The sequence below is a fragment of the Synchiropus splendidus genome, chromosome 1, assembly GCF_027744825.2.
Source record: "Synchiropus splendidus isolate RoL2022-P1 chromosome 1, RoL_Sspl_1.0, whole genome shotgun sequence".
In the NCBI taxonomy this organism is placed as follows: Eukaryota; Metazoa; Chordata; class Actinopteri; order Syngnathiformes; family Callionymidae; genus Synchiropus; species Synchiropus splendidus.
The window spans coordinates 26813873-26840168 of record NC_071334.1 but is presented as its reverse complement, the minus strand read 5'-3'; the positions used below and the strand labels follow the sequence as shown (position 1 = coordinate 26840168).

The window sequence follows — 26296 nt, the reverse complement described above, 5'->3', positions numbered from 1 at the left end:
CCCGACACATGCAACCTTAAGAAGCCATGCGGGGAATGCGGTGGCATCCACCTTCAGGTTCTCCACGGTGTAGCAGGTGACAAACCATCCTCCAGCAACTCTGAAGGTCGGATATATCTGACGCCCTCCGTCTCGTCAGGTAAGGTACTTCTTAAGGTAGTGCCAGTCACGCTGCATAACAACTCCAGGACACTTGCTACCTTTGCGGTCCTGGATGATGGAGCTCAGAGGACTATGATACTGCCAGAGGCCACACAGCACCTCGAGTTGGTTGGTGAACCAGAAAACTTGACACTCCGGACTGTTCGTCCAGATGTAACACACCTGCGTGGATCCAAGGTCACCTTCGAGATCTCACCCAGAGATAACCCACAGAAGCGCTACAAAATACAGTGTGCCTTTACCGCCTCAGGTCTAGACCTTGTAGAGCAGAGCTATCCTGTACAGACCCTCCAGAGACGCCATTCACACTTGCGTAATGTTCCACTCCAACCCTTTCACAATGCACGACCACTGGTGTTGATCGGGTCAGATCAGGTCCATCTGATCACAGCGACAGAGCCTCTACGTAAAGGAGCCAAAGGTGGCCCCATCGCCATTCATACTGCTCTAGGGTGGGCTCTACAGGGAACTGAGGGTTGTGACATCGACCAACCAACAACACAACAGTGTCTCTTCTTGTCAGCTGTCAGTCCAGAAGATGTCCTTTACAGGAATGTGGAGAAGCTATGGCAATTAGATATCCTTCCTTACCGCAGCGAAAAGGTGATCGTCCGATCAAGAGAGGACCAGGATGCTGTGAGACTTCTGGAGGAAAGAACACAGAGGACTGATATTAAGGGAGTTCAACGTTATATGACCCCACTCCTACGCAAGACAGATGCTCCGAAGCTGAAAGGCTCAATCCAGTCTGTTCTAGCCAACTTGAGGAACACTGAAAGAAAACTCAAGAAAGACCCCCAAAAGGCAGAGGTCTACTCAAATGAGATAACAAAACTTGCCCATTCTGGCTTCGTCATCAAGCTCCAGGACACAGAGCTAAACCAATCGGAGGAATGTTGGTACCTCCCACACCACTTGGTTCAACACAACAGCAAACCCAGGTTAGTGTTCAACTGCTCCTTCCGTTACCAGGGCCTAGCACTCAATGAACAACTGCTGCCAGGGCCTACGTTGGGGCCTTCACTGTTAGGCGTCCTCTTGAGATTTAGACAGCATCAAGTTGCTATCAGTGGAGACATTCGAGGCATGTTCCACCAAGTACGCCTGAGGCCGGAAGACAGATCCCTCCTTCGATTCATTTGGAGAGACCTTCGCAGCGAAGACCGACCAGATGTGTATGAATGGCAGGTGCTGCCATTGGGTACAACTTGCAGCCCCTGTTGTGCCATATTTGCTCTACAAAAGCATGCCCGCCTCTATCAGGATAGCCATCCAGACTTAGCGCTGTCAGTAGAGCAAAGCTTCTATGTTGATAACTGTTTGGAAAGTCTGCCTAGTATATCTGCTGCTAAGCAAAAATTAGACCAATTGCGCAGCCTGCTGGCCGAAGGGGGGTTTGACCTACGACAGTGGGCTAGTAATAAACCAGCAGTGGTAACACATCTTCCTCCAGAAGCAAGGGCAGCTGCAACAGAGCAATGGCTCGCTCAGAACCGGACAGAGCCACTCGCACCCACTCTTGGTCTTGTCTGGAACTGCTCGGAAGACACCCTCAGTTACCACCACAAACCCATAGTCTACACAGCACTGACTATGAGAACTGCTTATCAAGTGATGGCTAGTCAGTATGACCCTCTGGGATATATGGTGCCATTTACCACCCGAGCAAAAGTGCTGATTCAGCAACTTTGGTCCAAGAAGCGAGACTGGGATGATCCAGACCTGCCTGCAGATCTTCTAGAAGCTTGGAGAACATGGGAATTCGAGTTAACCAACATCAGTTCATTGTCCATCCCACGCTGCTATTTACCAGCGCTAGATGGGGACATAGAACCTCAATATGACCTACATGTATTCTGTGACGCATCAGAACGAGCATATGGAGCAGTGGGCTATCTAGCGGCACAGAGTGAAGACACAATTCACACCTCCTTCGTCATGGCCAGGTCTAGGGTGGCGCCGAAACGACAGCAATCAATCCCCAGATTAGAACTGTGTGCAGCACTAGCTGGAGCACAGCTGGCTAAACTCTTGGAGACAGAGATGACTGTGACCATACGCAAGACATACTTGTGGACAGATTCCACGACAGTTCTTGAATGGCTTCAATCAGATTCCTGTCGCTTCAAGGTCTTTGTGGGGACCCGTGTGTCTGAAATTCAGGAGTTGTCTGATAGACACGCTTGGCAGTATGTGGACACTCAGAACAATCCAGCGGATGACATAACACGTGGCAAAACCCTGGTGGACTTAGCTGGCACTGGACGATGGAGGCGGGGACCACAGTTCCTGAAAGAGAACCCTGAATACTGGCCCAAAAGACCGGCCGCAGTGACCCCTAGTGACTCATCAGAATTGAAGGGTCTCACTTTCTGCTGTATGACATCTTTGGAAACCTGTTCAATCCCTGACGCAACCAGTTTCAATTCCTGGAAGGAACTCATTGAGGCTACTCAGGCAGTATACCAAGAGAAAGCAACAAGTCAAGGAACAGAACAGTCTGTTAGCTACAAGGAGGCAGAGTCCATACTGCTGAGAGAATGTCAAGCTCAAAGTTTCCCAGAAGAAGTAATCGCTCTCAGAGCTGGAAAGCCTGTGTCTACCAACAGTCGACTCGCCAGTCTCGCTCCAGAATGGGACTCGACGCTACAGGTGATCAGAGTTGGAGGAAGACTACGGAGACTGCAGGATAAAACCATAGAAATCCACCCGATTGTGTTGGATTCACGTCACGCAGCTACTAGGCTACTCATCAAGGAGTTTGATGAACGACTCTGTCACCCAGGAGTGGAGCGAGTCTATGCTGATCTCAGGAGACACTACTGGATTCTGAAGGGGCGGCAAGCTATTAAGCATCATCAGCTCCAATGTCAGGCCTGTCATCGCTGGAGAGCGCAACCTAAAGTGCCCCAAATGGCCGATTTACCACCTCAGCGTCTGCGACTCCACTGTCCACCCTTCTATTCTACCGGAGTCGACTGTTTCGGTCCGTACTTGATCAAGATTGGGAGGAGAAATGAGAAGCGTTGGGGTGTTCTCTTCAAATGCCTCACCACCCGGGCAGTCCACATTGAGCTTCTCCCCTCTTTAGACGCAGATGCTTTCCTGCTTGCATTGCGTCGTTTCATATCCCGAAGAGGTCGACCTAAGGAGATATTGTCTGACTGTGGCACCAATTTTCGTGGAGCAGATCGAGAACTTCATCAGGCTTTCAAAGCAATGGAGCCCGGCCTGAAATCTCAGTTAGCCAGTTACCAGATTCTCTTCAAGTTCAACCCACCTGGTAGTCCCCACTTTGGAGGTGTGTGGGAAAGGGAAGTCCGGTCAATTAAGAATGCCCTCCAGGTGGTAGTAGGGAGCCAAGCCGTCTCCGAAGATGTGCTACACACAGTCCTGGTTGAGGTGGAGGGAATCCTGAATTCGAAGCCACTGTACTATGCCTCCACTGATATCGCAGATCCTGACCCTATTACTCCTAACATTCTACTTATGGGACGGCGAGATGCTTCTCTTCCCCAAGCAGTGTATGCTCCCGCGGTCATGGGGCGGCGCCGGTGGCGTCACTGCCAGAACCTTGTGGATCAATTCTGGCTGCACTTCACTAGGAACTACCTGCCCACTCTTCAAACCCGACAGAGGTGGCGAAAAGCTGTTGAGAACCTGGAGGTGGGTTCCATCGTTCTCATAGTTGACCCACAGCTTCCCAGGGCACATTGGCCTGTGGGCAAAATCACGAAGACTATACCAAGTCAGGACGGATGCATTAGATCTGCCGAGGTCCTTGTCAACGGGAAGGTCTACACTAGGCCAGTGGCTCGCTTGATCCAGTTGCCGGCTCTGTGAGAGACTACATGGCTGCACTGGGAATTCTTGTGACTACACATTTGCTGCTCAAACGTGGGGGCGGCTGTTGAGAATTCCTCTCACTGCAGCGCTGTTTCCGTGGCTGCCCGAGTAATTACGTTAGTTACGTAAGTTCAGCAGAGAATAACAGTTACACGTACTTTTCCGCATGTTCTTCTGCATGTTCATGGAAGTCGCTGACGATAAACTTCCTGTTGATCATTGCACCCATCTGGGAAATAAATAAGTTTGGAATTCATCTGAAGACTCCAGTTCTCTGACCGGAACGCTGCAGCGGTCAATACTCACCAGCAATCAAAGGGTTAAAACCCAACACACGTCAATTATTAAAATGGTAGATTTAGCGACACATTTTGCTCAATAAAAAACGGTGAACATATTCTTTTATTTACCTTACATAGCTACTGCTTTTGATAGTGATACAATTCAAAATAAAGCATTGTATCTCAAGAGAAACTCTACATAAAGAAATATAAATTTGACACATTGACAAACCTGCATTCTTCTCCAAAATTCGAATGTATACTAAAGAAATCTGCAAAATATTGCAGAATACCTACGGTGTACATGAAGTGAATAGGTTGCATACTTTCTTTACGACACAAATACCTCAATTTATTTATACTAAAATTATGTTTCAATCTCAAAGTCAGTGAAAGACAATGTTACATATTCAATAAGTGACACAGACACACATTTCTTCTTTCAAACCTGTTTTTATTTACTATTTTTACTTGATAATACTGAATATTTTGTCCTTTGCTGAGATGTACACAAATCATCAACACATGCACAGTCCTCTATTCACACAAAGAACTCATTTCTCCGCATCTCCCCAAACTACCATTATTCTCTCACGTTGCTCCAGCGCAAGAGGACTCTTGAATCTACTGCTAAAGACATTTAGGACAAAACACAGGAGTCATGATAGGTAATATTAGTAATCGTAACACTGCAGAAAATACAACGTAATGGTAAACAAAGCTATTTTTTTAAATAATGCCGCTTGTTTGGCTTTTTTTGTAATGATAGGTTTGTAAAAAACAGCATTGTAAACTTTGATATTAGCTTCAGATTAAAGCTTTTGTTAGGATGAAGCAGAAAGACGATGTGAATGATAAGTCATGAAATCATTAACTGTTTACTGTCAGATGATGATAGAAATTCAATGAGTGAGACTGTAGGATATTGCGTCCATGTGGGGGTAAAATAAACTTGCTCTGTTAGAGCATCAAAGGTACAACACGCTTTGGTAAAAACAACTACCCAGGAGCTGAATCTGAATCAGAGGAATGACTTTAGTCATTGGCTACGTTTACACAGACACCGGAAAACAAGAACCACCTTGACACATCTTAACCCCGAGGGGCCAAACTCAAAAATACACCTGAAGTCAAACAAGATTGTTTATCATTGTTTTTGGGAGTGATTTTTAGATTGATACTCCAATTTGACTTACTCTAACATTTAAAAATTCTGATATATACCGCCTTTTGTTTATTATAACTATCAGAATTTTTACTTTAATGTGACATCACAAAGTTTGGTAGAGAGCAGTACCAGAATCCAAGTAAACAAAGTCAATGTTCTGGATCTTGTCTTCACAAATCATCATCCTGAAAAAGTGCAAATCTAGTTCTACTGCAGTTAATAAGCGGAATCACCATCAATGACAACAAAAGTATATGCATAGGTGCTGTACAGCTACATAGGGAGGAGACGTTCACGGGGGTTCACCACCTTCACACACTCACACCATAGACTGATCCAGTGAGGCCCGTGATGATTGAAACCCTGGTACATCTTGAAAATAAAATGATGGACTTTGATTTTTGACATGAGCTTGAAATTTTGTTGGAAATTCACTTTCATTTTCGGAATCCAGGGTTTCCTGGCACTTGAAATCCTGTAGTTGTCTCTCAGAATGCTGTTATTGTCTCACTAAAATTATTAGTTTTAGTTTGTTTGCTCAATTTCAAAAATAATTCTTTGGAAAAAAAGGACATAATTATAAAAAGGCAACTTGGATTTAGACTTTGGTAGAATCCGTTTGAAAGAAGAGCTGTTGAATGATCAGTGTGGCGCCTCCTGACGCCAGCCTCAGGAGGAAGTAACATCATCACTAGACCAGTCTATGCTTCATGCTATTCTTCACAAACAAAATCGATGGGTTCCAGCTGGACAATCGATGCATGTTACAGCTCTAACATCGTGCGGTGGTGAAGTCGTGATTTCTCCACACTTTCAACGTTGACTCATTCAAAACCTTTGAACATTATTTATCGATACTTAGAAAAGAAACAGGTTTAACTATAACGTTTAAGCTGCGGTAGTAACGTCACCAAAATAATGTGATCAGACTGTTCAGCTGGAGATGGTTCTGGACCAACAAAAAAAGAATAGAGATGACTCAGCACTTCTCTTAACTTCAGTCACTTATTCATAGAAAACAAAATAATCATTTCTTTAATCTCCCCGACATATTATTTTACATTTATTTCCATCAGTGGGCAGTCGGACATCTCACTTGACTAAGGGTCCTCAGCGTCCAGGAACTCCTTCTTGGGTGGTGCGATGCCTCGGTACCATGAGCAGGAGCCATCGGCCCGCTTGATGCAGGCATAGTGGTTGGCCTGGCGCCCGTGGACCTGCTTCTCGATCATCAGGTCCGTCCACAGACACTCCTCTGGAGCAGCGATCTCGCAGGGCAGAGAAGGGCAGCGCACAATCTGCACAGACAGTCAGATCTCCCATTGGTTATTTAGTTTAGATTTATCTGTAGTTAAGTTATTCTTAGTTAAAGTTACAAGCAAACCATTGTGAGCAAAAAATATGATTTAAGAATTCAATTACGTTGCTTCTATTCTATTTTATTTTATTGAATCCTGAATGTTCTCGTCCTCACCTTGCACTCACAGCCCATCTGGTAACGCTGACTCAGGCTTTTCTTTTGGGTGCTGCTCAAGGACTCCCAGGGAATAATGTAGTCGCACAAGGTCACGTGCATGCTCCCACTGGCCTCCGCCTTGCCTGAGAAGTTAGTCGTGTTATTACATGTAGGAGAACAAGAGAGCCTTCTGCAGGAAACAAACATTCTCACCAGACTGAACAATAACAAGATATCGAAGACACAACTTTTCATGAAGGACACAATTGTCTGTCTAAAATCCTTCAAGCTAGTCTTCCTTCAAGCTAGTCTTACTCACTCTTACTCACTTCTCGTCATTACTCTCTCGTAATTTCCTGTTGGGACATGCGTTGCTTTATCATGCTCTGCAACTTGGTATCACGCTTTTACACAAACATATTTCAAAAGCAAGACTTCAACACAATAACTCATTTTAAAATTTAGATTGCCAACAATATAAACAACATTTTTATTTGAGAGTAAAACTACGATGTAACTGCACTTGTTTCGCAACATAAAAGATAATATTCAAAAATACATTTCTGTCATTTTAGTAAATTTTTCCTTTCATTAAGTTAGAACTCCCTGAAACAATATACGGGTCAGTAAATAAAGAAAAATGTGCTTGGTGTATAATAGCAAACCAATAGGCCCGGAAATGCAGCGATAAATCAGAAAGAGAGAGAGAGAAAGAGGGAGAGAAGACACGATTTCTGGCGAGAAACGTGGGTGTCAGCACTTCCCCCTCTAACATTTAAGTAATTACAGACAGGGTGTATGCCTGATGGGAAGAGATAGCTGATGACATCATCACTCTCTGTCTGTTGGTGTTTGGTATATTCTGTCACAAAGATGACTAACAGGACCTCGATGAGACACTGTTAAAAAAATAAAAAATACAGACAATAGATTTGTCTTCAGATAGACACGGGTAGAGAGTAGCAAGAGGATGTGGGCGGAGCTTCCACGTCTGGTCTGCACCGTTCAATAGCAGGCGTGTCATTAGCAGTAATAACATATACAGCTGTGACTCCCAACACTCATAATCACCCACAACTACTTTGCTCCTGAAGTTAGATGCAACCTGATGCTGTTCCTGCTTGCAAAAAGTGCACTGGCAACAATGTGATTCAAACCAAGTTCATTCACATATCTTACTTGTTTACATTTTCAAATAAATCCATTTTAAAATTGATGTTGAACTTTATCCTTTCGACTCAAGAAGCCTGACCCAACAAGGTTAGATTTGTACCATGAAAGGACAAAACACTAAAGATGAACTGTAGAGTCTCCTGTTGTGACTCACCTGAGATCAGGTATTCCTTCTTGCCGTTGGCATCCAAGGTGACTCCACAGACGGCAGACATGGGAGCAGTGAAGACCGCCTCGATGTCCTGGTTGGGACCTTTAAACATCTACCCAACAAGAAGTTCCATCAGGAAGTGCGGGAACGTATAAAATCACAGTGAAGACATGTGTACCTTGATCTGTTTGACCTCGTACTGGATCCTCTTTATGGGATTCCCGTAGATGTCATTTCCAGTGTCCACTTCTCGCTCGCCCACCACCTTGGCTCGGATCACTGAAAGCAATTAAGCATTCAGTCCGAGCATCTCCCCCACACACACACACACACACACACAGTCTGCTCCTTCCTGTTGACACCTCCCTAGGAAGGCGTCCAGAAAACTTCCTGACCACAAGCCCAAACTGCCCTTACTGGCTGCAACTGATAGACTCTCCTGATCTCTGAGGGTGAGTCCAGACACCCTGTGGAGCATCTCATTTCAGCTGTTTGTATCTCGCCCTTTCAATCACACCCCAAGCTTTAGTCTCAGAAAGACACACGAGCGACGACAGCAGTCATCAGGTGACCATCACTTCATTCTGCATTTCAGTTCCACGCTCATACACAAGCAAATATTCAGCAGAAGCCACAACACACACACACACACACACACACACACACACACACACACACACACACACACACACACACACACACACACACACACACACACACACACACACACACACACACACACACACACACACACACACACACACACACACACACACAGTATACCTGGCTGCCACTCTCGCCAGCATTCCTCTCAATTTTTCTCCTCTCGTTGCCTGACCTCAATCTTGAATACTCTAATGTTCAGATGTTCACTTCCCCATTTGTGACTTTGAGCAACTACAAGGTTGATTTGCTGTTTATACTAGCATGTACATCCCTTCTGCAAGACTCAAGGAAGAGAGAGCAACAAAGTGTGGCCTCGAAGCACAGAAACACATGACTGGATATTACAGAAAAAGCGGCAAAATTATGCTTTTCCCATGCGCTGGGAGTTATAAAGAGTGTTTTTCACTCCAGTGGTGGAAAGAAAAAGAACATGGTTCATGCATTTGGGAGGAATATAAATAAATACCCTATTGATCTCAATAATCCACTGAGTCTTGGTTCCTGACGTCATGAAGACTCAGCGGATGATGTTGACCTTTCAAGATAGCAGCTGTTAGGTTAACTTCATCCAAATGTAATTTAATAAATACATTTAAAATGTTGATTTGGTACTCCACATTCAAGACAAAAGCCCTTTGAAGCTCTGAGCAAATTGGACAAATCCGAAATACTACTACAATTGTCCAGCTGACAATATTGGTCTTCAGATTAGCCTACTAACGTTTCTACACAAACCTGTGATACAATCGCAAAGAGAACACGCGACAAAAGAGCAGGCGTCATATTGGATGATAACACTGCTTAACCAACCCAACAATCCAAACAAAACCACACGATAAATAGATTTATTTTTGGTCTAAACAGGTTGCACTTCAGTTCCACATTAAACGTGACTCACGGTCATGCAGTTATCACTGCACTGCCGCTTCTCTCAGACAGAAGGGCGACTCTGGTCATCCCGTCTGACAGACTGGGCCGGGCAACTTGGGAAGTTCCCCTCGTGGGCGCTAGATTGACTCGGAGGTGGATGTTTGTCTCGGTGCGGTAGGTACATGACTTTGCCTGATTTTAATAGCTGGTGGTTTGACACAAGCCAGCAATTAGATTGTCAACAGAAGGTGACACACACAAACTGGTGTGTGACTGTGGCCAGCAACGATCTATGAAGATGGAGTCTGATAAACAAATGTGACCCGTCAGACTGTGCAAATGACTCTGAAAACACATCAGAACCACATCTAGGCTTTTTTCTAACTTCACCAGACAAGTGTACGTCACTGCTGGTCCCTTGCACCACTTGTTGTTCAATATCCTGTTTCTAAATCACTTCTGCAAGAGTCTGAAGCGGGAGCAAAACAATGTTTGGCACTGTCGTAGATCTGTCACAGACTGGTATCATGAAATAAGAAATAAGTAATAGAGGCATCCTATGCTTATAATGCACTGTCACAGTTCAATAAGACCCAAGTGTACAGGCCATGAGATTTTTCTATTCACCACATTTGATGACCGCAAAGACTGCATTTAACTCCTCACCACAACAGACCACATTACTGCTTACACTCCATCCATGCCTTACTCATGGATGACTCTTGAACCTTCAACTTGAATCTACTCGTATAGGAGAACTTGGGAAGGATGAAGTTGCCACACAGGAGTCTATATTCTGGATGAGTCGCAGAGGTCGGATAGCCAAACAAGCAGCACAGCCAGATAGAAGCCACGCTAGCCTAGCTATGACAGCAGCATTGAAATGATATAATGATGGCACTTGAGTGGAGAGAGAGAGAGAGTGTACCTGTGTTTCTTGAGAGAGAGATAGTAAATACAAACAAAATGTATTTCTCTCGACTCGGAATCACGTCACAAAGTCATTTATTAATTCAACAGGCCCATCTAATTTGCACATGTTTACACGTCCACTGAAAGCGTCCTACAGAGGGGCAAAGATGGGAAAACCCCAACAGCATTCCAGTAATTCCTGTCGGCACCACCCCTCCGTGGAAGAGTTGGCGAGCAAATGAAACATCACTTCTGGTGCTGTTTCTCGAGTAGGAAAGTCAACTCTAGGTGTTTTCACTCAAAGATGTGGAAGGATGTGCACAAAATGTTTCATGGACCTGCAATGGCAGACGACAGGAATCGCCAGTGTAAGAGCAAAATGAAGTTAAAATTGTGTTTTCATCTCAACAATTACATCATGAATTCCAGTTTTCTTCTCATGCACATTTTTGTCACAGTCGTGCACATTTATTTACTTTTAGATTATAAAAGATGTAATTATTTTTCATCAATCTCATCGTTAAAATATATATGTATACTTTACTTTTTAAATCTTGTGACCTTTTATATACTTTACATGCTAAGATGCTATTTAGTTTGTTTTTTTTCTTGATATTTACAGTTATGAGGAATCATTCAAACCTATTTGCCAGTGCAATGTTCGAGCAATACAAGCTATAGACTGAGATACCACCACTCGTCTTTTTACTCTCATTCCACACTCAGGCAAGTAAGATTGTTCTTCCCACTTTTTGTACCAGCTTCACCATTTATCTAAATTAAACTTTGTCTCCGTCCACACAGTGTCACTCATCTTTTGCCCAGTAACAGTGATATGAACAGCAGGAGGTGAATGGATGAAATATATGCAGTGACTTCACTGCTTTTATTTTCTAACTGGACGCCCTAAACTGAGTCCTGGAACGTGAATTTGATGTATCATAAATTGCAATTCCCCCAACATCATTATTTCTTATCCAGGAATTTCCAATAAAAGCACAATTACACAAATGAATTTAAGTCACTGAAAGTAAAACACAGTCTCTAAATGCAAATCCTAATTTAACAACTTTCAGATCATACCTTTTCATTCCATCTCCACACTGTTTTTTTACTTGCATTACATAAACATGATCAATAATTTACACGTTGATGTTTTTTCGGCTTCATCTTTGGGTACTTCGGGGTCAAATCTTTGAATGTTGACTTTTCTCTCGATCACACAATCCACGGTGCCGTCAATAAGTTGACCGTAAGTAAACAGTGAGTTATGCACCAAATAGATGCTGCATCATAACATTGTGCGTGTGTGTGCGTGTCTGAGTGTTGCTGCGTGAGCAATAAAAACTGTCTGGGCCTTCAGCAGCTGACACCCTCCACCATGTCCAGCCAACATGCACTGCAAGGCAGGCTGGCACCACATAGCCTTACCGCACCCTCCGGACAGGTAAACAAGAACCCGTCGTTGCACTCACCTACATCGGCGTTGCAGAACGCCTGTTGCGGGTGCACCGGAGCGCAGCTGCATGCCTCCGTCAGCTCCTGCGCCCGCCACAGGAGCAGCAGAGCGGCCGTCAGCAGGACGCCGTTCCCGGTAAACGGCATTTTTACGAATGCGACGTTCTCTTGTTGTTGCTGCGCAGATGCCTAGAAGTGGCGATCCCGCGGCGGCGGCAGCTGTCTCCGCTGGTGACTGGGCAGTTTTCAGCCGTCGATCAGACCTGGTGCACAAGGACCGTTATCCCGCCGCTGTCAACAGCTGTAGTTCAGATTGAGATCGAGGCGGATTTATAATCCAGGATTTGGGCTCCTCCCCCGGCGGCTGCACCAGCAGGGAGCGCCCTGACACAACACCGGGGCGGCTCGGTTCTGTGGGCTCAACAAAACATGCGCACTTAGCAGTCACGGGAATTTCACTTGTTTCGTCCTTATTTTGACATTCAGGATGACACACTGCCTGAGATACGTGTTTCAAATTTTACGACGGTTAGTACGCTTTTACTTTAGATTAGCATTATCTAAAAATATATTTTTACTCACGTCATTTTTCCGGTCTACTTCCAGTTTTCTCTAATTAAGTTTTTTTTTTTTTATGTAATACATTGCGTTACATAACAGTCAGGACATCTTTAGACATAGCTATCCGGTTATTTAGAGAATAATCATTTCACCTTAATAATGTTGCCTTAATACTGTAGTTGTTTCTTTTCGCCATGCACCGATAACAGTTTTTCCGAAACGAGTGAGTACTCACCGACACGATACAGTTTTCTTTGTACAGTGGTGATTGTCACAAGTTTCAGCGCAGTACTAACACAATTTTAACACATTTTTCATGAATAAAATGACATTCAAAAAGTCTGCCCTGCCATGAAGTGCAATCGGTGGCCATTTATAAGTACAAGTACGGTACTTAAGACCGGTATCAGACCAATATCCGATAAAGGTATATCTAGTTTCTATTTTTCTTTCATCTTCTACTTTTGTCACACACTTAGGTTTTTCGTTAACAATTAGTATACATTTGATTATGTGCATGTAGTAAGTAATACTAATCCCAATGAAATTGTATATAGTACTTTTATCGTGTGTTTAGTTTATACACCTATTTATAATGGCTACGTATAATGGTTTCTCTTTTATGTTCAGTCTGAAATCTAATTTCTATTTCGATTTTAACCCACAACTGTAGTGCTTTCTTCTTACAACAGTTATTCGTATTTGCTTTACGAGTAACTGGAATGGCTTTTGACTTCCTTACATTAATTTTTATGATTTTCATAGATTATTTTATAGATTATCTCAATATCTCATCTCCCTTCAAGCACAAACAGCAACATAAAGTACAGTTAATTTTAAAAATAACCAAGTGAAAAATTATGGAGTGAATTATATTTGACTAAACAGATTGTTAATAGCAGAAACAATTTCAATAGACATCATGCGCAACAGTTGCACAAAATAACTGTATTTACGTCAAGGAGAGGTGAAAAACATTCAAAGTGAAAATGCGTGTTCCATTTTGATGACTTACCTGAAGGAGAAACATTAAAATGGCAGCGCGGCAGTTAAAATACTCGTGTGGCTTTATTCCAGTTTACATTTCAGATGGCTGTGAAATTATCTGACCATGTTCGGCCAGAAGACAGTAAATCCAACAGCATCAGTATTGTCATCTGTGTGTGCTCCCAAATCATGCATAGTTTTACAAACTAAAATTATAAACAAAAGTCTGACGCTGTCGTCACCACTTAAATTGAAGGCACTGACTCCAAGTTCACAGTAAATAAAAAACCTGCAGCGACTGTCCTGCATCCAGAGAAGCAGCACATGTGACACTTTTGGTCAATCAAAGGAAGAAGAACGTGAAAGAGGGACAGGGTGAAGTCCCAGTGAAGCACCAATATTAAGACTAGCTCTGCGTTTTTCTTCCACTGGCGGTTGAACACATCCAGGTCAAAGGCCTTTGTTGAAGTAAACATGTTGGACACGGTCTCCATACTGAGATACAATACAGTCTCGTAGTTCGGGCTCCAGTTTTGACACAGCCATGGAGCTGTGGGAGATAACCAGAGGAGAGATGTCAAGAGGCAGATCATGTCACAGTTGGAGTCATACAACTCACTGCAACGGTTGAAACCTCCCAACTAATGTGATGGGCATCCAACTAAACTCAAACTGCAACTAACAGCAGCTCAGTCACAAATCAGTGCGATGTGAATAATGATGACTGTTATTTACCATCGCTGAGGGAAGAGGGAGCAGGCAGCTGGAACCATGAAAATCAAACTAGAAAAACAAAAAAAAGACAAATTATTCCTCTGGAACACACAGGGAAGATTGTTGCCTTCACAGCAGGTTTTACTTACAAGCATCCAACCAACATGACCTGGATGGGTCCATGGAGATATGTGATTCTCTGGCAGAGGGAAAGAAAACAGTTGTAATCGCCAATATATATATATTTTTTTTTTTTTGCTCCACACCAACAGCTGTCCTCTTCATGTCCTCCTTTATCACCCCTGTGAACCTTGCTGGTCATCTTCTTTTTCTTTTTTTCATCGAACATGTTACCCATCTCTCCTCTCCACATATCCAAACCGCATGACTCTGGCCAATGTGACTCTTGAAACGTCTCCACATGAGCTGTCCCTCTGATACATTTGTTTCTGATTCTGTCCTTCCTTGTCACTTCTTAAGAAATCCTGAGAATCTTCAACTCCGCCACATCTAATTCTGCTTCATGTCTTTGTGTCATAGCTTCTGTCTAAACAAGAGGTCTCAATCTCCATTGAGTGGGGGACCTGCCGAGGCTAATTTAGAGTGAATTCCTTCCCTGATCCTCAACCTTAAACTGCAAACTTCTGCAAAGGTCAGTCCTGTATTTAAGTCAATAAAGTAAATCTTCTTCTGAACTGACAGACTGAACAACGATTTTGTGTAATGCTGCCCCCCACAGTCTGAGGTCCTATCTGCATTTCGAAGTCACACATAGCCCTTAAGACTTAGTTTTGAGGGCTAAGGTTGAGGGTAAAGGGAGGAATTGGAATTTACCCGAAGTCTTGGTGAGGTTAGGCTGAAAGCCGATGGACTGATGGGTCTTGCAGTTTTGGCACTTCTCATGGGTAATTTTGCTTTGTCTGATTTATTTGCATTGAAAGGTCTAACTAGACTCCTGTTTTAATCCTTGTCATAATAATAGTAATAGCAGTGCTTCCAAGGTAAAACCTAAATGTCACACATTTGAACTTGGGGCAAAGACAGGGTGTCTTGTGGGGGCCACTCCCAGGCTAAAATTTAGCACCCAGTGGCGGGCAGCAAAAATGCATCCTCAGGCTCACAAATGGCCCGTGGGCCACAGGTTTGAGACCCCAGGTCTAAACCATACATCATAGCAGGTGCCATTGCTGTGCTACAAAACCTCCCTCTCATCTAGCAGCTAATCCTCAGTCGGTGATCAGCCTTGCCCACCAGCACTACTCGACTTCACCTCTCTTCATCTACAAAAACATCAATGTGAAACAAAACCATGGAAATAATGACCATAACCATGCAGTAAGAAATGAACTAACTAAATTCAAGACACAAAATCACACAATAATAATAATTTTTCATTTAACAGGGTTTTTTTGTACATTACTTGTCTTTTCCAGACAAAAGTTTCAACATGTTTCAATATGGAGTAAGTGGATAATAAGTATAACTGCTCCCACCTGCATGAATTTGTATTTCTCCAGTCTCTGCATGATGATGGGCAGGATGACTGTGGATTAAACATGAAGATTTAGTTGCGTGGAAACATCCAGAAACTGACTAACAGTGACAACTGTGAGTCTCTTACTCATTCCTGGGGCAGCCATAGTGATCCTTGAAATGACGACTTGAGCAATGCCTTTCTTAGCCGCTTTCTGAAAGATGGTTTTGAGTTTGAATACCATCATGCCTTTTACACTCTGTCCTTAAACAATGAAATGTCTGACCTTGGAGTGACCCAGCTTGTTGCCATTTTCGTCCGTAACAGCGATTCCATTCAGGACTTCCCTGTGATCACAGACAGAGTTGGATTTCCTAGCCTAAGCTACAGTGTTCAGAGATATGCATGTTCAGTGTTTGTTTCGATCACTGAGTATCAACTCACTGTTGCCTCATCATGGGAATGTTTACACAGTTGGCTGCGGCCACGGCGGCGAAAGGAACCCAGCGAGCAACAAGAGGAGGAGCTTTCTGTAAATTAAAAAACACATACAAACATAAGAGCTGCACAACATATACATAATCCTGCAAATAGATTGTAGACAGGGACAAGGATTCATTATTACAAAAGCAGAACAGCAATGTGGGTCACTTTTCTTTGAGATACGGTGCACTTGATGTTCGCAACAACAACATAAAAAATAATGGCCAACTGCAAACAAAAGCTCTTATTGTAATACCCATCTAGTGTTTTGACCTTCCTGTGTGCCACCAAACTCTAGTCTCTACTGTATAGTTCCCTTTCTAATAGTAATTATTTGCTACTGTTAACACAGACATTTCTGAATGTACTTGTTACCTTAGTGTAGAGGTTGAGTCCCACAGCTGTTGCCAGAGCTGTGCTGGTTGCTGTAACATAAGCAACGCCGATCTGCCTGAGATGTTACAAGGAGATGATGAATCAGTTTTGTTGGTCGCAGCCACACTGACTCTCATACTCTGATTGTCTTCATCTTACTTGGGAGTGATGGGCGACGCAGCATTACGGTTTGTGTAGTTGACCAAAGCGTTGAAAGACTGATTCACCCACTGCCAGAACACCACAGCAGGAACCGTTCTAAAAGAAAACATTAAAGTCACACAGTGCCAGGACAAGCTGAGACCTTCACTGCTCCTTCACTCACCTGTAGAACTGCAGCATGGCACCAGTGATAGCCATTCCACCTGGAACCTGAAAGGACATTCGGCCGATGATGTTCATTCGGTCGCCAGTGTCTGGGTGGAACGCTGAATCATACAGTTTCTTTGCATAGTAGAGCTGCTCCTCAGTCGTCCCAGGAGGGACCGATCCAGCCCTGAAACACAGCAGGAATTTTCAGGCATATTTTCTTCATGATTTTTTTCTTTCAATCACCAATACTTTTTAAGTTGTGTTTTTCAAAGTGCAGGCTTTTAACCTTTTTCAAGCATTCTGTGAGCATACATATGACATTGAAGAAAATTGCTTGACACACAGATCTAAAAGAACAATACAATTACAAACAGTACATCAAACGTCGATTCATTTGTGCAGTTTTTGCAGAATGCTCAGGGTGAAAATGATGATAGCGTTCTTGGCTTCACTTAAATGTTTTTGTATCCACCTTTCACTACATGTCCCGGTTACTCCAGAACACACACTTGTGTGGTTTCCAGCTGTTATATAAGCAGAGAAAGAAGGTCGTCACATGCCGTGTCCTCACTCAGGTCAAGTTCCATTTCTAGTTTCAACTGGAGTATGAGTCAATTTACAGTTGGTGCAAGTTGACAAAAATGAAATAAAACCAGCTGTCATGTGTTTTAATAAATAACTGCTAATAGTAGTCTCACCTGCAGCTTTCTACCAAAGCTTTGGCCTCGTCCAGGCGTGAGTCTGGCAGAGCTGCCGTTCGAAAATCGGTGATGTTGAAGAAATGTTTGAGTCGACCCATAAACGTCGACTGGTCCCATCGTGGAGCATCAATATCAAACGAATTCAAAGCCATAGCGGGTTTTAGAAAAGAGTTCTTCTGTCTGCAATGGACTGTGAGCAGCTGTCAATCGCTCCTCAGCTGCTGCAGGTCAAATCTGAAAGACAGAGGAATTCAAAGTTTGAGTGAAGGAGTATGAACCCAACAAAGGTGAGAGCAGAAAAGCAGCCAAAGACTGCTCTTTTCCAACCAGTGGGACCTGTCGTGTAACATTAACAGACTGTTATCTCCCATTACTTAACCTTTGGACAACCAACAGTTCACCTAAGGAAAGCCGTTCTTTGCCCAAACAGCATATTTTTCAAACTTAAAAACTTGTCAGACAGATTACACATAGGTTAAAAACTTTTTTAATTTTATGGCTAAAATATTCATTTGTTCATCAACATTTTGTTGTCTACAAAGTCCCCAAGAGAGCCACATAAAATACATGGAGGATATATCAGGACAATTCTGGTTTGTCTATTTTTATTTGTTACCTTATCTTATATTATCTTGCTGCTGTGTTATCATGAATGTGAATGGAATAATCATTTCATAATATATAGTTAATATGAAATTATCAAACTATCATACATTCCTTGTCCCAATAAAAATATTCCTGAGACTTTTTTTGAAATGTGCACTCTACTTTGTTTTTTTCTGCTCACAGACCAACAGATTCATAACAGCATGCAAAAAATAACCTTCGAGAGGTGGAGGAGGACAGAATACTTCTTAATCTCGCATTCCCTTCCAAACGTTGGCTCCTGGACTGTGGGAATGTTAAATGGTGAACAAACAGACAACACAGGCTGCTATGAGGTAAGATACGTAACAGATGTAAATAAATAGAAGATTCGTTTGGCAAACCAGAGAATTAGCATTAAATAAATAAGCATTAAACTGTAGCTATAGTCATTCCAAGGCACAAACATTCAGGAATCACAACCAATGATCTCATACTACCAGGTGTGAGCAGCAAAGCCAGGACTTCCACTAAGCCAACACTTGACTAGTAGAACGTTACAGAACTGTCTGGTCAAACAGGATCTGCAAGGGTCGACAACATGTGGACGCTTTTAACACGTTTCCACTATTATTTAGGATGGGTGTTTACATGTGCATTGAATATTAAACGTATATCGCGATGACGTGTCAGTAAGTGACAAGAAGTGAAATTCACAGTGGAAAGTCGGGGTGATGCAACTCGTGACTCAGATTACTCTCATTCGGACTTGGAATCGGTCGAGCGGTCGTGGAGGCGTATTATCAAGCACGTTCACAACAATAATAACACAATACTTACTACGCTAAGACGCCCGCGAGGTGCTGCCACACCAGTAACCTGCCAAGTGGACAAATGTGCTCGGGTAGTCGAGAATTGCGCACGTGGCATACCGCGGACCAATCACAAACCGGGGTGTGAGGCTTTCTGCCACGGACCCTATCTTCTTCTACAACACCACAAGATTTTTCTACCGCCACCCACTGGACAAGAATGTAATTGCATCAACAAATGGTAATTGGCATTTGTTAGACATGAAATTGTGAAATAAATCACGGTAAATTAAATGACAAACATGACACCATGACATGACAGTCACGAGGCTGGATTCCTCACGTGTCTGACTGCATAACCACAGCAAGTGTGAAGTATGACAGAGCAACAATGGAGACCCACACTGGGACTGCGCTCTCTTCCTTCCTGTTCACTCTTATTTGTGCTGACGCCCGAGACCTCTGGAAGTACAATGATGACTCGGCTGTGGAGACTGGCGTACAACTTGCTGAGAGCAGAACCACCAATGTGTCAAAAACCCAGGAACTAGTTGAAGACTTGAGGGTCAATAAGGCGCCTCTGAAAAGCAGAGTCAGTGGCGTGAAGAACACTCTATCGGCCGCAGGTTGTCCATGTGCACCACATACAGCCACAATATGGTACTTGTATACGTGCAAACATGGCCTTTTGTATTGATCTTGTTGTACATTCCAATGTAACTGAGGTTATATTTTAACTTTTTATGTATTTATTGTTTAATGTTACCCTGTAGGATAAGGAGAATTATTTGGGTTTTCAATGTACAAACAATGAAGATTCCTCAGTGTCTCTATTTAGATGTTTTTGTTGTTCATAACAGAACTTTCATAACTACTTTTTATTTCATTTTATTTTATTTTATTTATAAAACAGCACTTTATTTCGAAGCACTTTCCTAGTTGGTGGGACCCCCACTGACCAATAAATTCTATAAATTCTATATTCAAATTCAATAAATTCTATTCTGATCAGGATTCTGATGCTGTGCGTTTTACGTCGTGATTAGCCACCGTGCGTCTGACGTCACTCCCCTTAGTAACCCTCGGCGGCGTCTCCAGGAGAGAGAAGGCAACAAGATGGTGAGTATCATTCCTCCTCAAAAGTAGCTACTTTCTGCTTTATAACGGCCTTCTCATTGACCAAACGTCGACTGCCAACCATCCCCAGCCTTATTCAACCCCGCTCATCGACATACTGTGTTGTGGTCTCTATAAATGCCCTCGTATAAAAAGCCGCCTTGTTGCTTCGCTCTATTATCTTGGGAGATTAGCTTAGCTCGCTAGCTATGTTTAGCTCACTTTGCGTGCGAACGAGGAGCGCCGCGTAAATAAACATTCGAAGGTGCAATAGATACTTTAGATTCAGCTGCTGGTTGGTGTTAGTTTACGCTGCAAATATGGTGCTAGCTCATGGATGTGGGCCACCGTGTGGACCTCACGCGAACTTGCACGGCCTTTTAATGAGACTCCCACCTGGATGCGGACAAGAAATGCGCTTTGTAGCGGACAGAAAATGTTACTTTCTAATGGAGTTTACACGCAAGATTTATTCAACTGTTTATTCAGTTCCTGTCTAGACTTAGTACCAGAAGGGAAGATGCACTGATTTCCGCTACAATAACGGGGCGTGTTTTATAAAGAAAGCAACGTAATGGCGCATCATTACTTTATTGTAAAGCCATTCAGTCGTAATAGTAGGTGATGACACGAAATTTTTCAAAAGGCAGCCTTGTAATAGAAGCACAGCTTTAACTCCTAATCTATGTTGGCCCTTAACTGGTAACATACTTTGATGTGAGCTTTTAGCCCCGTGATAAATCTCAGTGGTAAAATGGAGGTCAGTTGCTGCGCCTGCTAGCATCCCCATTCAGACTCTTTAATAAAGGTGTTCTTTGTTGATCTCCAGAGAAGGGATCTGGCAAGGGAGGAGAACTTCGGTAATGATACAGAAAGCGGAAGAGGAAGGGTAAAGAAAGTGTTGGTGTGAAAGTGAAATGACAGGGAAGCGTTCCATAGAATCACAAAGAGAAAAACAGTGAGGAACAAGCACGTCACCAGAGCACAGGAGATTTTTACAGTACAGAAGAAGCCGCTGAAGGGACAGCAGGAAGTGAGATTACTCAAACAATCAGGATTAGTGGTGAGTTCTTTTTTAATATTGTTGATGGACAGTGTCATAGACACAAATGCCCACACATGACGGAGTATGGTGATTTGGGTTGTGTTCAGATGTATATTTACATAAGAAGGAAAGTTTTCCCACTCAAGGTCTCATCCGATCCGAGCAGTGTGATTGAGATGCGAAGCCACATTGTCACAGACAGGGTCAATTTTTATTTTTTCCATTATAATCTTTATAATCCACAGAAAATTTACTGAATCTGATTCTGATTCAATTTGTTGCAGGGATTACTGTCAATTTTGCGGAAGCTGAAAAGCACACCAGATCAGGAGGTGAGGATACTTCTGCTGGGGTTAGATAATGGAGGAAAGACCACTCTGCTCAAACAATTGGCTTCTGAGGACATCAGCCATATCACCCCTACACAGGTCTGTTCCCACTTCTCAACAATCAGATTATCACAGTACCTAAATGTCGCTGCCACCTGCCACTCCAGTTGTCACGTCTTGTACAGCAAAGAACAGTATTAAGGTGCATAATACCAAATTGTTGTCTGCAGGGATTCAACATAAAAAGTGTGCAGTCACAAGGTTTTAAACTGAATGTCTGGGACATTGGCGGCCAGAGGAAGATCCGACCGTACTGGCGAAATTATTTTGAAAACACAGATGTGCTGGTGAGTATGCTGCGTACAGTGTAGCAGGCCTCTTAGGCCAATTTGGTGTCATCCAGCAAATATAATTACTTTATTTAATTTGTGACAAAGATGTAAGACATAAGACTGTTGAAGTAAGACTGTTGAATTTCCCCACTGTGGGACTGATAAAGGCCATCTACTTGAATGGATTCTAATTGAAGGGTTGCCAAAAGAGACAAGACAAACTACAGCTTCCACTCATGGGAGAAAGAGAGAAGCTGCAGCTGTTTTAACACAACATCTTTGCTAGTTTTCGAACAAGTGGAGTTATGACCACGTTACTCACTTTCAGTACTACATGTTTATACCCAGAAACATAATCATTGTGTGTTTCCATAAACATAATTAATCTTTTAATAATGACCACATGGTTCCCTGAAGTGGGATGAAAATATGTTTTTCCTGTGTGTGTGTGTGTGTGTGTGTGTGTGTGTGTGTGTGTGTGTGTGTGTGTGTGTGTGTGTGTGTGTGTGTGTGTGTGTGTGTGTGTGTGTGTGTGTGTGTGTGTGTGTGTGTGTGTGTGTATATATGTATGTATGTACATATATGTGTATGTATATATGTGTGTATATATATGTGTGTGTGTGTATATATATATATATATATATATGTGTGTGTATATGTATATATTTGCAACCTCAGTATTTTGTCGAAAATATGGCTGACTTGCCTTGACGCGCAACAATACATCTAAGAAGGAGGAGCAGCTCTTTGCCAATGCAAACAATGTGTTTGTTTCTCTCAAAAGTACACTGTTTTCTGTTTCAGATTTATGTCATTGACAGTGCTGACAGGAAGAGGTTTGAAGAAACGGGTCAGGTAGGTACAATGCAAAGCAATTTCCTTATTTAAAATTTGAGTGATTCACTATTTAGTTGGCTATGTTGTTTTTTGTATTCACAGGCACCTCATTAAGTACTGCCAAGGAGGTGTCTTTGTCTTAGCATGACTGTTACTCTTGTTTGTTGAAATGCTGAGGCAGCATTACTGTTGTTTAAACAACATATCAACAAGAAACATTTCAGTGAATTAAACACACCAATACTGTGACGCGATTAACTCACAACCCAATGCAAGTATAGGTCTTTATTCACAGATTAATATGACGACTGAATCTTTGTAGGAGACAAGGCTTTCCTGCCATTCATTTGTGTTAAAGGATTACCGAACGACAGTGGCCTCCTTAAATCAGCTTTGAAATGTGGGTCATATGCTTGTTGCAGGAGCTGGCTGAGTTGTTGGATGAAGAGAAGTTGAGTGGTGTACCACTGCTGATCTTTGCCAACAAGCAAGACCTTTTGACTGCAGCTCCAGCTGCCGAGATCGCAGAGGGTCTCAACCTGCACACCATCCGAGATCGAATGTGGCAGATCCAGTCCTGCTCTGCGCTCACGAGCGAAGGGATTCAGGTCTGCTCAAGTGTTCCCGTGCAAACGCAAAAGTGTTTCAGGCATGTTGTCGTTGTTACATAATGTCAATCCTGTGTGTTTCTACCTGCAGGAGGGAATGAACTGGGTCTGTAAGAGCGTCAACTCCAAGAAAAAGTAGCTCTGCTTCTAGGTGTCTTCAAATGGAACTGCAGCACACACACCCACACTCCGACTCACACACACTGTCCTGAGCCTTAACCTTCTGAGACCCAACTCAGCGCCACACTAAAGCAAAATATTTCAAAAGGTGCAATAGTGCAATATTTTATTGACCTTTAACTGTAACAATATGATGGGTTTTAAACCACATTGACACCAGTGGGGTGGCAATGTGTCCATGGTCAAATCAGTTTGCTATATCCACTTCCCCAACAGTGTCAGAGTGTTCGTGAGTACTTCCCAGAAGTACAGAAGCCGCAGGTGTAATCATTTTTTTGTCCCTCTCCTGTTTAATGTTATTCAACACAGAACTGTCCACGTTCCCATAGCAACCACAGGCGATGTGTTTGGCATGAAAAACACATCACAGGTGGGCATTAAAATATGCCTCACCGTGAACCTCAAAAGCCCTGTGTTCCTTTTAAACTGTACTTTTAAACTTTGATGTGGCTCAAACATGTTAACAAATGATGCATTTATGTGCACTGCTGTTGTAGAACGATACTACAATCAAATATTGACTACTGTCACATGTGTTGGTGGTGCGTGTGCTTCATATTTTAACCAAAGACAGTGGTCATTGTCCAGAAAGTGTAAAAAGTCTAATGCTTTTGCACCTACAAATCTAATGACGAATGGCCTTGAAAGCCAACACAAATGGCATTGATGCCTGCATTTTTTCTGTCTGTTAATGCGTTTAAGTGTCAAAATACAACTAAACCACCAAACAGGTTACTTAAATAAGCCTTCAGACAATGTTTAAATACGGCTCGTTTTTTACTGTTCATCTGACTGCTGCGTGTCGAGGCGTATGCACATTTGAAAAATATCAAATCATGTGGCGTATGTTCAAAAATGTGTAATGTGTTATTGTTGAATCACGCTTGTCTCACATTTGTTCAACAAAAAATGGGTTAAAAACTTGTCCTTGACCTTGAGCTGCCAGGTCTCTGGAGGTTAAGCATCAGTCTATACCTGTGAATGTAAACACGACTAATCATGGACTAACTCTCATCCCTCACACACAAATGGTTGACTTCAAAGGGAATCCATGGCAGGAAATCCACGCCCTCCATCAAGTGCACCCACGTCATTGCCAGCGTTCCAACCAATCCCAGCTGCTGTCACAACCTCAAACATTCCCATTAAGTTCTTTCATTGGAATTCCACCCACTTCTGAAAAAGCAGTCATGGAAACCAGCATAGCATTTGAACTTTGTTCCTGTATTTTTTATTCAGTCTAAGTTACTTTTCTTGCTTTGGTTTGAAGTGAAGTTTATTTTTGTAATGGCTTTATTTATGATGTAGCAGACAGCGGTGTGGTTCAAGGGAAGTCTGGTGCGTTAATGTGATTCTTGGAAGGTTGATATCCGATGTTAAAATGTGTTACCTGATGTACAGTCAGATGGTCATGCCATGCAGTGTGCTTCAAATATCTATGCTTTAGTCGTCCGATGTAAATATAGTCGTGTGATACCATAGATGGATTATTGTCCTTTGGTTATTTGTATTGGTGATCTTCTCTAGTTACGTAGCTTTTAAGATGAATGAAAACATACAGGCAACCAACACATTTCTGGTTTCTTACATTGATCAATCTTCATTACCAACAATATTTACGTTATTATTTTGTTGTTGCTTGCAGACTAGAGTAAGGGACACAAATACAACTATACAAACCTAATTCTCCAACTACTGAAGAAGGGAGCGTTGTGATGAAAGTCAGCATTTGATGCAACCTACCTTGAACCACATTAATCCACCAGTTCCACACACTTTCTGTAACCATGAACTTTCAATTGAAATGTATGCTAAGATGGACACTGATATTAGCTGAATATACATATTAAATCAACCCTAATAACAACTATAAATCTGCTATTTCTCCTCCTTCCTGAGGTAAATCGGTGACTGATATTTACCATTCATTTCACCAACACTTGAACTTGCCCACATAACAACACTGTTCATGTGAATATGTATAAAAAGTTGAAGAGGATCTACATTTCTACGTGTAAATAGCTTGGCCCTACGTTTATATGTTGTGCTCATGTTATAGAGAAAGTCCCACTGCTGCTGTCATCTATAATGTTTGCGTAGGTGAATGTTCATTGTACTGTACGTCAGACGTGAGCGGCGTAGAGAGCAGCTTTACTTTTGATATTATTGAATGTAACCAGCCAGAACTGAAGGTACTGTATGTGAATAAAAAAACCCTCTGAAAGCACACACTGTGTTGGGTTGAAATAAGTGGTTTGCGCTCAATAGCAGGTGGGCTCATGTGTTGCTGACAGCAGCTGACCAGCAGCAGGTCCAGAGAGTCCAACAATGGGCTCTGCAGGATCAACAACTTCTGGTGCTCATTCTCCTCCCAGCTGCTGGTTTATTCTCACTACTGGGAACATTTACCCCAAACATTGCATCCATTTTATATATATATATGTGTATATATATATATATATATATATATATATATATATATATATATATATATATATATATATATATATATGGGAGCAGGGGGATGGTGACTATTTTACACAATTAAGAAATATTTACTACAATACTAAAAGAGACTTTGAAGTACCACTGATAATTCCTCGGTATGTTAAACCATTTGCAGTTTTAGTAATCTAGTCCATTAACATTAATTGTGAATTTTGTTTAACTCAATCCTTACTGGTGAATTTATTTCCTATAGC

General features: G+C 42.5%; 3 protein-coding genes across 5 annotated transcripts; 1 reads left to right on the top strand and 2 right to left on the bottom strand.

The window, feature by feature from the left end:
- Nucleotides 1-4712: 4712 nt before the first annotated feature.
- On the bottom strand, nt 4713-12481 carry timp2a (TIMP metallopeptidase inhibitor 2a). Its single transcript, XM_053857472.1, has 5 exons — nt 12161-12481; nt 8416-8516; nt 8241-8349; nt 6932-7056; nt 4713-6755 (listed from the first exon to the last, which is right to left on the bottom strand). The coding sequence occupies exons 1-5, from the start codon at nt 12288-12290 to the stop codon at nt 6558-6560; spliced, it is 663 nt and encodes a 220-aa protein (XP_053713447.1). The 5' UTR covers nt 12291-12481; the 3' UTR covers nt 4713-6557.
- Nucleotides 12482-12724: 243 nt separating this feature from the next.
- Nucleotides 12725-19291, bottom strand: sfxn2 (sideroflexin 2). 3 transcript variants are annotated; one of them, XM_053857452.1, is made up of 13 exons: nt 19176-19248; nt 18574-18641; nt 17748-17984; nt 17063-17233; nt 16897-16995; nt 16738-16813; nt 16324-16409; nt 16166-16226; nt 16027-16093; nt 15899-15948; nt 14555-14604; nt 14427-14474; nt 12725-14241 (listed from the first exon to the last, which is right to left on the bottom strand). In XM_053857452.1, the coding sequence occupies exons 3-13, from the start codon at nt 17900-17902 to the stop codon at nt 14142-14144; spliced, it is 963 nt and encodes a 320-aa protein (XP_053713427.1). In that variant the 5' UTR covers nt 17903-17984; nt 18574-18641; nt 19176-19248; the 3' UTR covers nt 12725-14141. The 3 variants fall into 3 exon arrangements, with proteins under 3 accessions (XP_053713427.1, XP_053713436.1, XP_053713416.1); XM_053857461.1 differs by lacking the exon at nt 19176-19248 and adding an exon at nt 18836-18905; XM_053857441.1 differs by lacking the exon at nt 18574-18641 and having other exon boundaries at nt 19176-19291.
- On the top strand, nt 18642-25821 carry arl3b (ADP ribosylation factor like GTPase 3b). Its single transcript, XM_053857484.1, has 7 exons — nt 18642-18691; nt 20194-20266; nt 21593-21736; nt 21868-21984; nt 22774-22824; nt 23229-23414; nt 23506-25821. Exons 1-7 carry the CDS (start codon nt 18657-18659, stop codon nt 23551-23553), a joined length of 654 nt encoding a protein of 217 aa, XP_053713459.1. The 5' UTR covers nt 18642-18656; the 3' UTR covers nt 23554-25821.
- The last annotated feature ends 475 nt before the right edge of the window (nt 25822-26296 follow it).

Coding starts and splice junctions, on each gene's coding strand:
- timp2a (XM_053857472.1), bottom strand. CDS start 12,290: ATGCCGTTTACCGGGAACGGCGTCCTGCTGACGGCCGCTCTGCTGCTC. Junction 8,517..12,160: donor GTTCTGCAACGCCGATGTAG/GTGAGTGCAACG, acceptor AATTGCTTTCAG/TGATCCGAGCCAAGGTGGTG. Junction 8,350..8,415: donor ACGAGGTCAAACAGATCAAG/GTACACATGTCT, acceptor CTTGTTGGGTAG/ATGTTTAAAGGTCCCAACCA.
- sfxn2 (XM_053857441.1), bottom strand. CDS start 17,902: ATGGCTTTGAATTCGTTTGATATTGATGCTCCACGATGGGACCAGTCG. Junction 17,234..17,747: donor GCTTTGGTAGAAAGCTGCAG/GTGAGACTACTA, acceptor GCTGTGTTTCAG/GGCTGGATCGGTCCCTCCTG. Junction 16,227..16,323: donor ATTCCCATGATGAGGCAACA/GTGAGTTGATAC, acceptor CTGTGATCACAG/GGAAGTCCTGAATGGAATCG.
- arl3b (XM_053857484.1), top strand. CDS start 18,657: ATGGTGAACAAACAGACAACACAGGCTGCTATGAG. Junction 18,692..20,193: donor ACAACACAGGCTGCTATGAG/GTAAGATACGTA, acceptor CGTCGTGATTAG/CCACCGTGCGTCTGACGTCA. Junction 21,985..22,773: donor TTGAAAACACAGATGTGCTG/GTGAGTATGCTG, acceptor TTTCTGTTTCAG/ATTTATGTCATTGACAGTGC.